The sequence below is a fragment of the Electrophorus electricus genome, chromosome 2 (assembly GCF_013358815.1).
Source record: "Electrophorus electricus isolate fEleEle1 chromosome 2, fEleEle1.pri, whole genome shotgun sequence".
Lineage (NCBI taxonomy): Eukaryota > Metazoa > Chordata > Actinopteri > Gymnotiformes > Gymnotidae > Electrophorus > Electrophorus electricus.
This window is the reverse complement of record NC_049536.1, coordinates 13,185,293-13,193,796: the sequence shown is the minus strand read 5'-3', so window position 1 is coordinate 13,193,796 and position 8,504 is coordinate 13,185,293. Positions and strand designations below refer to the sequence as shown.

General features: G+C 52.5%; 1 protein-coding gene across 7 annotated transcripts; it reads right to left on the bottom strand.

Annotated features, from left to right (window-relative positions):
* Positions 1–436: 436 nt before the first annotated feature.
* On the bottom strand, positions 437–8,471 carry caprin2 (caprin family member 2). Of its 7 annotated transcripts, XM_027027014.2 has the most exons (21): positions 8,319–8,471; positions 7,137–7,376; positions 6,959–7,021; positions 6,785–6,871; positions 6,454–6,692; positions 6,182–6,264; positions 5,595–5,726; positions 5,455–5,495; positions 4,924–5,181; positions 4,594–4,635; positions 4,372–4,500; positions 3,770–3,848; positions 3,588–3,637; positions 3,361–3,474; positions 3,120–3,209; positions 2,889–3,014; positions 2,588–2,759; positions 2,230–2,418; positions 1,880–1,977; positions 1,710–1,779; positions 437–1,607 (listed from the first exon to the last, which is right to left on the bottom strand). In XM_027027014.2, the coding sequence occupies exons 1-21, from the start codon at positions 8,367–8,369 to the stop codon at positions 1,060–1,062; spliced, it is 2,901 nt and encodes a 966-aa protein (XP_026882815.2). In that variant the 5' UTR covers positions 8,370–8,471; the 3' UTR covers positions 437–1,059. The 7 variants fall into 7 exon arrangements, with proteins under 7 accessions (XP_026882815.2, XP_026882811.2, XP_026882814.2 ...); XM_027027010.2 differs by having other exon boundaries at positions 5,455–5,726; XM_027027013.2 differs by having other exon boundaries at positions 5,455–5,726; positions 7,137–7,380; positions 8,319–8,469.
* Between the last annotated feature and the right edge of the window lie 33 nt (positions 8,472–8,504).

Sequence of the window (8,504 nt, the reverse complement as noted above, 5' to 3'; positions counted from 1 at the left end):
GTTTGTGTGCATTCTGGAGAGTCACAATGAACGACAAGAAACCCAAGAGGAACACTTGGCTTAATAGAAATGTTTGAGGGTGTTGCCATCTGCTGGAATTATACTGAAGTGTCTCACTTCTAGAACAAAGATTTGGCAGGGGGTTTTTTTTGTTGTTTTTTTTTTTTTATTAAAAACTTTAGTTCAAACTTCAAACCAGTAATTCAAACTTCCAAGATGTCTTTGCTGACAAACAAAAACTCCCACAACCCATCACAGTGCAGCATGTAGTTCCAACAGAAACCAACTCACAGATGGGGCAAAAAGATAAAAAATAAATAAAAAACCCACACCTGAGGCATTTGCACAATCATGTGTTGTTAAAGCTGTGCACTTAAATGCCTGTGAAAAGAAAAGCTTGGTCCCAGGGGCTACAAAAGACACTACACAGGGAAACTGCACATTATCTTTTATTCAGGCACAGGGAGGAGCCAGAGAGATGCGTTTGCCCTACTAGCAACGACGATAGTCCTCAGCACCCATCCAAACACCCACATGCACACATTGTCCCCTTTTTAAAGTGCTTTACATGTCAAATATCAGAGAAATCAATGTTCATTCACATAAGCAAAGTGCTCAGTAAATCCAGACAAAAAGGCACCAGCTGAAGACATGGCTTCACGTGTACGGCTCGGCTCGAGCTTATGTTGTGAATGAGCAGGTGAGCTTAGGGGCTCAAGTCAGAAACCCTTAAACCACTGAACCAACCTCTAACGAACAGCTCTGAATTAATGACCAAACATCCGGCTGACACTCCAAACATAAGTATGTGTTTAGTAAAAACGTGTCACCGTGTGAACAACACCCAGGAGCTCACGTGCGCACAGATACACGCGTCGATAGGCATCTAAACATTAGGGCAAAGACCGACAGGCTAACGGACAGAACTCAGACATGTGGCTGCAGCTGCACCACAGACTGGGAGAATGCAATGAGCGCAATGCGACTGGTGGGCCGACGGACACAAGAATGGCCTCCCGCAGTACGTGCCTATGTGTAGCAGAGCAGTGTACAGGACACTCAGTCCTGGTAGAGCAGGAAGCCCGAGAAGGTGCTGTACTTCCAGCTGCTGCCGTAGATGGCGCCGCGGTGGAGGCGGAGCCACACCTGGTCACCATGGTAGAGCTGCAGCACGGCGTGGTTGCTGGCCGTCTCGTGGTCGGGCGCGCCGTCGTTGGCGTACGCCGACACCATCACCTCGTCGTTGCGCATGAGGTTGACGTAGAGCGGCACGCTGATGGCGAGCTTGAGCATGTGGAAGAAGAAGACGTAGGTCCCCGGGGCGGGGCAGGAGAAGCGGCCCGACGGCATGTCAAAGACGCCACCCAGGTTGCTCTGGAGCAGGTCGAAGGAGACGGGCTGGTCCAGCGTCCCGGGGGCGAAGTTGGCCGTGCGGGCGGCCGAGAAGGCCACGCGCAGCTGCTGCGCCACCGGGTAAACATGCACGAGGGGGGGCGTGCCACCCACGGGCACCTCGGCGGGCGAGGAGAGGGAGTCGCCGTGGCCCGAGTCGGCCAGGTAGGTACCCTCCCTGTCCGGGCTGCTCACCTGAGAGGAGTCGCTCCAGCCTGCGGCAAAAGAAGAGCCTACTCTTAGGAGGATGGGTCCAGGAGGAAAACATTTACACAACATGCAACAGCAAAACCTTATAAAATCAAGCAAGCACGTACCTGTGGAGCTGATCCTCTGGGCCGCTGCGCCCCCCCCGGCACGTTTGTGGCTCAGCTGGTACCCGTTTTCCTAAACATTCGCAACGTTGATGTTTAAACCGCAGCCTGGCAGACGCAGACATTTCTACATGGCGATGACGCAGAGCGAAGGAAAGCAGAGGGAGTTTTACCTGTGAGGGGAAGAGCATGGTTCCAGGCTCCCGGTGGGCATGTGCCATGTAGCTCCCGGCTGGGGCTCGCACGCTCACTCGCTGGGCATCGTAGCACCCTGCCGACACAACGGGGGCGAGGGTTAGCAACAGCAGGGGTGCACGGGTCATTGCGTGTGCCCGCATGTGTGGACGGCGTCTCTGCAAAGGGCCGGGGTGGCCACGCTCCCGAGAGACCGGGGGCCTCGCGCGGCCACGCCGGCCTTTTGCTGCCAAGCTTCAGCAGGGAAACAGGAAAGGGACGAGGCAGGGAGCATGTGCCCAATAGAAGAGACAGAAGGTCGGGGGGGGGGGGGGGGGGGGAGAAGTACCTCTGGAGGCCCCCGGTGAGCGGTAGGAGTGCGAGAGTCCCCGGCCACCGCGTGCCGTACCTCGGACAGGGCCCCGCGAGTAGTACGGCTGGCCCAGGCGGCCCTGGGAGCGAGGGCCAGTGGACAGAGCGGGTGACGAGTACACCAGACAGCCTGCGCTGGTCTCGCTCTCAGACAGGTAGGCGCTCTCTAGGAGAATGCAGCAGGGAACAAAAGGGTTCAGCATCTACCACAAACACTGAAGGCGGTGGAGACTGCGCATGTGCAAAGGGGTAAGTGTGTGTGTGTGTGTGTGTGTCCTTTTTTGGGTCCTACGATCAAGATTAAGGCTGCAGTGATGAATTAAGAGACACACTACCCATCTGTACGTCATCTTGGGGCAGGCTGAGTTCAGGTGGGGTCTGAGTGCTAGCAGTGGAGTAGCTAAGTGTGCCAGCTGCACTGTAGCTCAGACACACGGACCTCTGAAAGCCATCTTCATCTGACTTCGTGTCCAAACTCGCAGTCATAGGAGGCTCCCCACTGAACACCTGGCCGGGGAGGGAGGAAGAGGAAAAAAAAACAGTCTGGGATTAAACGCGTTTACACGCGCTTGAAGAACGCTTCACATTTGTCGGCCTGAACAGGGCCGTGTGTTGGTGTGCCGCGTTCACACGCACAGAACGTATGCTGTTGAAAGGGGCGGAGCTGGTGGCTGCGAGGGTCCGCCTGCTGGGTGGAGTTGAGAACACCGGTGCCCGTGCCGGCGGAGACGCCACCCCGTTGCAAAGTGCGCGGCTCGCCACCTGCGACACGCACGCCATTAGCAGAACGACACCGGCGGCGCGAATACGCGGCCAGAACAAACCAGAGTGGCAGCTTCACAAGTCTACCTTTTAAGTTGCACACACCTGGTCGGAGCTGTGGTTCTCCAGAGGCACCGAGATCGAGGGCTTCCTGCGATACAGGTGTGGAGAGGGGAAGCCTTCGTCCTGCTTTGCCTACAACCAAACCACAGCAAGCCATCACACTCCCTTCCCACTCGTTTACCCATCCAAACCTGCACTGCGGCCGTACCGGAAATGACCCAGCCCACGGTCCTCTTTAAACAGACTAGCTGAAAAAGGATGGAGGACAGCGCGCTGGACTCACCTTCTGGGTGTCCCCCGCATGCAGCTCGGCGCCCGAGCCGTCCAGGCTCGGTTCTCCGTTAGCCAGGCTGCCTTTGCTGTCTCCGGGGAGCAGGTGACCGTGCAGGGGGGTGGACTAGGGCGAGAGAACGACAGCAGGAGACCAATGACCACGGGGGAAGGACGAACGCAAGATTTCACACACAAACGGTGTCGCCAGGTTTATAGGATCACCGAGCCGTGCCTTACGTGCAGGGTTTGAGGCAGGAGGTCCGAGGGGCTCTTCTGCTCCCTCTGTGCTGTAGGGCAAAGCAGGAGGCCGTCAGGTTTGGCACGTTTGGCCGTCTGAACATCCTGCCGCTTGAAAATCTTGAAAATCTATTATTATTGCAAAATGTGGCTCTTATTTCAAGCAAAGGAAAGAGCTTTACCGAGAGGAGCGGCGCTAGGGGGGAGGAGCCTCCTGCTACAGCCGTTAGAGGGCGAGACCGCTCCATCCAGCAGAGAGTCCTGAAGGAGAACGCACCAACGGTTACTGAGCTCACAGGGGGGAGAGTTAGTTACAGCGTTCAGGCAAATGACAGAACACGCGCACGATGCTTGCTCACGGACTTCTCACCTGGTATTCACACTCATTAAGGGGTCAGGCTTCTCCCTAGGAGATTTCCCAGATGAAGGCTTTTTTTTTTTTTTTTTTGAAGCAAGGGGTTTGGGGCCCAGAGGCTGGTTGTACATTAAAACAGTAAGGCACGTATATTCCCTAAATAACCCCCCCACCACCACAGCCCAAATCCATTTTGCTACTCATTCATCCTTAGGGCCTTCAATTTACTTCATCCTCTCAGTTTCCACAGCAAATCTATACAGTAATGGGACCAAACGTCGTGCGATTATAAGATTCTTATTAGATACGATTACCGCAAAGAGATCCAATTACTTTCTCTCCATGGCGTCGTTAACGGACTTTTTACGGCTCACTTCGTGCGTGAGGGCTTCCTGCATGGAGGCACCAGCAGCTTGGGCTGAGCTCTACCTGCATGAAGGTGAAGGATCCGGATATTTGGTCCAGCAGGTGGTCCAGCTGCTGCCGGCGCAGCACGGGGTCTTGGGCCAGCGACGACGGGGAGTCCAACAGCTCCACGCCGACTAGCGTTTCAGCACCCTGCGGGAACAGCAAAGGTCTGCAGACAGACGCAAGCAAAGCCCACCGGGAAAACGGTCACGGCAAGGTGGGGACAGGCGAGCACCGACTTACGGATTTTGAGTCCTGGCTTCCTTTATCTTTCCTCTGACGTTTCTAATGGGGGGAGGGTTAAGAGTTATGAATTGACAGACTCTAAGATTGTAAAGGTGAGATTTTAGTAGCTCGTACCAAGTTATTACAGTAAGCAGGCTATGCATATTGAGCAGCTCCATTTAAAATGTATGGCGAAAACGCCATCGTCAACCAGTTGTTACAATGCCCTTGTAATATACAGTTTTAAGTGTGTTAAGATGTAAAAGCACAACAGAGTCATTTCATTCAAGCACTTAGGTCTTCAGTTAACAGCAGAGGCTCATGCGTGCAGCCGCAGGAGAGGGTCACCTGTTTGGGCTCAGCACCAGGCCTCTTCACAGCCAGTGGGGTTTTGGGTATAAACCCGGCAGCCCCTTTCCAAGGCTTATGGACACCAGACTGGGAGGATGCTGAAGTCTCAGTAACCTCCATATCCCAAGAGTCTGGTGGTTCGCGTTCCTTCAGCGCTAAAAACTCTGCCTTCCAGTTTACTGGTGGCAAGTCATCGTTTTCTTCTTGACCGTGCCCAGTGAGGTCCGCCTCAGGTGGGTAGCGTCTGTTTAGAAACTGGCATCATTCAAAAGTTACTGACCCGCTTGATTTCAAAGTTGCTTGTTGCTGAAACACTGCATTTTTTTAGCAAGTCTCCTCATTAGCTTCTACGCTCAGTGCTAAATTTCCCAATGAACTGGAAAAAGAATCTTACAGTCCAAACCGATGCTACATTCACTACTGTTAGCACTGGGTTGTAGCAGCAATAGAGAAGACCAGCTTCAGTTTACAAAAAGAAGAGAAAACCTGAGGCCCACAATGGAGCGTTTAACTTTCCGCAGTTCCTACCTTTTGTGAAGGCACTTCTTTCGGCTTCAAGCTGACCAGTGCTGAAAGGGAAGAACGCGTCACACAAGCCGCAGCAAGTCCGCATACCTCTGGACCGCTGTACGTCGGCCGCAACGGTTCGCCGGCGTAAAAAGCCTCACCGGAAAGGCTGCGGGGCACGGGTGAAGCGACCGCCTCGTCACCTCCACGCTTCGGGTCTGCCTGGGGCGTCGGGATGCGGTCAAAGAAGCCACAATCAACCAGTCTCAGCAACCTCTCCTTCAGGCGCTTGTCTGGTGGGGGGGGGACGTGGATGCTTTTGTTCCAACCAACTAAAGCACCATCACTTAAAGTACAAGCAGCAACTAGAGGGGATGCTTAGCACATGGCTACAGCTTAAGGTGGGGGAGCCCGAAACAACTACTGAAACCTGTCATAACTTGGTATGAACATTTACAAAACACTCTGGATAATCATTGTTTAAGAGATGGGAACCATGAGTTAGCATTTAACATGATCACTGGGGCACATCAAAGGCATTTAACAAAACTAATTCTTCCTCTGCCAATTCTAACAAATACCAACAAAAAAATAATAAAAAGGGAGTTGACTTGGACATGTAAAGATATGCAATATGAGCAGAAGGCCATACCTACCACAAAACCACGATTATTTACAGAGAATAGTAAAGAACTGACCACAAATGTCTGATTCCACAAGAGCCTCTAGAAGTCCACTTAACACTTACATGTTGAGCCTGCAACTGGTTCATCTTTCCCTTCCAGCAGGTCTAGATAAACAAAAGAGGCCTGTTCCATCTGAGCCTCTAAACTAGGAGATAGACAGCCAGGCATAAGATATGGAAGGAATCTCAGAGTTGGATGATGTCTTATAAAAGCCACAATGACTGGGCAGGGTCCTGCTTACTCAGGTAGGGTAAATTCCTGGTCAGTAATTTGGTAACTGCTCACTTGTACTAATCCGTACTGCCACAGACCCCGAAGCGACCCGACCACCAACCTCATGCTCTCATCCCTCACGCAACCTAGCAGCGAAGCCAAGTCCAGCAGATTCTCCACTTCCTCGGTGGACAGGAAGCGGGTGTGTTCACGGGCATCGCAGAAGTGCCTCCGGACGTCGTCCCTCTGGAGGCTGCGGAGGACATACTGCACCTGGAGAACGGTGCTCAGGCGCCTCTGCTCCTCCACCACCCTCAGCGTCTGCTCGCGCCTCGCTGCCGCCTTCTGAGCCCTCAGCAGCTGCAGACGCCCAAACAGGGGTTTGCTACGAACGTCAAACCGGAAAGAGCCGGTTCAACGCAAGCAGTAGGTTACACGGGAACTGTACTTACATCTTGAGTGAGGGCACACAGGGTCTTCTGCAGGTCTTTGGCAAACTTCAGGTTGTGGACCACTTCATCATACCTCGCCACTGCATCCTGACAGACACACAGCCGTGTTATTGCCACACGAGCCACAATGTGATCACGGGGGGGGGGGGGGGGGGCGTCGTAGATGGGGATTACCATTTGATCTTGGTTCAGCGGGTCACCATTCTGTATGCGTTGTTTGTAGCCTTCCAGTTTCAGCTGAAAATTGTAAAGCATAAAGGGCGTTTAGGCTACTGGACACAGGCAAGCTCACGGAAAAACGCGCAAATCCATTAAGCAGTTCAGGACCAAAGCCGCACGCAGATCAGCGCACCTTCTTTTTCTCAATGTTGCGGATCTTGTGTCTGAGACAGATGAGTCCGTCCTCGATGTAGGTGTCGTAACCATGGTAAGTGGCAGCTGAGGGGTTGAGGGCAAACTGGAGGCCCGTGAAATCGTTAAGAGAGTCCGACTTTGGGCTTCCGTCTCGCTCGGCATCCCTTCCCTTGAGCAGCTCTGGAGGAGTCGTCACGTCCGAGGTCTGAGACAGTGGCAGCTGAACCATGGTCTGGATCTTTCTAGAGCAGAGGAAGAGACACGACGGGGACATGAAGGTCATGCACCCTTTCACATTTGGGGCAAGAATGCAGACACTAGGCACATGTGAGAGGTTTAATTACTTTGCCTGAAACTGATCAACAAATGGCATGAACGTAAAGTAAAATATATCTTACTAAGCAGTGGGTGGAGTGTGACAGACCCATCTCATTCACAAGCCTGCCTCGTGCCGATACAGCAGAGCGAGCTAACCGAACCATTTTACTCGGGCGATTAATACGGGCTGATGTCAACATGATGCACACCGCAATTAAACATCGCCAGCTCAGTAGCGCAAGCCAAAAGTCTGGACTTTTGCCAAAGTCACAGTGACGGTGCATTTAGTGACAAATGCCAAAAAAAAAAAAAAAAAAAGGGGGGGGGGGGTCGTCGTCTAGGTCGAGTACAAATAAAATGCAGACTAGCGCGTCAGTTACTTCATGCAATCATTTCTCCCAGTTGACTGACTTCAGATGATCATTTCGTGCCCAAAGAAACATTATCCTACAACTCAGGATAGATTAACGACAGACAACTTCCAGCGACCCTGACTAAGCAATTTCGTGCCATTCCCACGCTCCCTCACCATCCCCATCAAACTGTACCTGCACGCTGCGAACCAGCAGTGGCAACACCCGAATTCAGGGATCGATAGTCACATTTATATTACTTATGCTAAAGCATACGTTTCTAAGACGCAATACAATCGCAAGAAACAGATGACGGTCGAAAACTGCACATAATCACTCACTGACCTCAGGCGTCTTTTTCGGTGTGAACGCAGCACTTTGGGTCGCTGTGTAAGACTAGAGGTCACTCATGCACAGCGAGGAAAAAAGAACGAAACCGCCCTGGGTTGCCCGGTAAAGAACAGAGACGACAGTTGCTTAGGAGAGGCCAAATTTCGGCTACTTCTCACCTTTTTATGCTCTCCCATCAAGGCACAGCCGGCAGCTGGGGGAGCAATCATGACGTCATGACGTTGGTCCAAGCGAGCACCGATTCCCGCAGAAAGGCGTTTATGTAAGCAAAAGCTGTTCGTTTAAAACGATTGACAAAATCCCCATATGCAATACTGTCTGATTCTATACATGTGAAACATAAT

What these genes read in the sequence shown, in the direction of transcription:
- caprin2 (XM_027027010.2), bottom strand. Translation starts at nt 8,369, where the DNA reads ATGATTGCTCCCCCAGCTGCCGGCTGTGCCTTGATGGGAGAGCATAAA. An exon ending in ACCAGTTGCAGGCTCAACAT is followed by an intron (nt 5,727 to 6,181) that starts GTAAGTGTTAAG and finishes CCCCCCCACCAG; the next exon opens with ACAAGCGCCTGAAGGAGAGG. An exon ending in CCAGAGGATCAGCTCCACAG is followed by an intron (nt 1,608 to 1,709) that starts GTACGTGCTTGC and finishes CTTTTGCCGCAG; the next exon opens with GCTGGAGCGACTCCTCTCAG.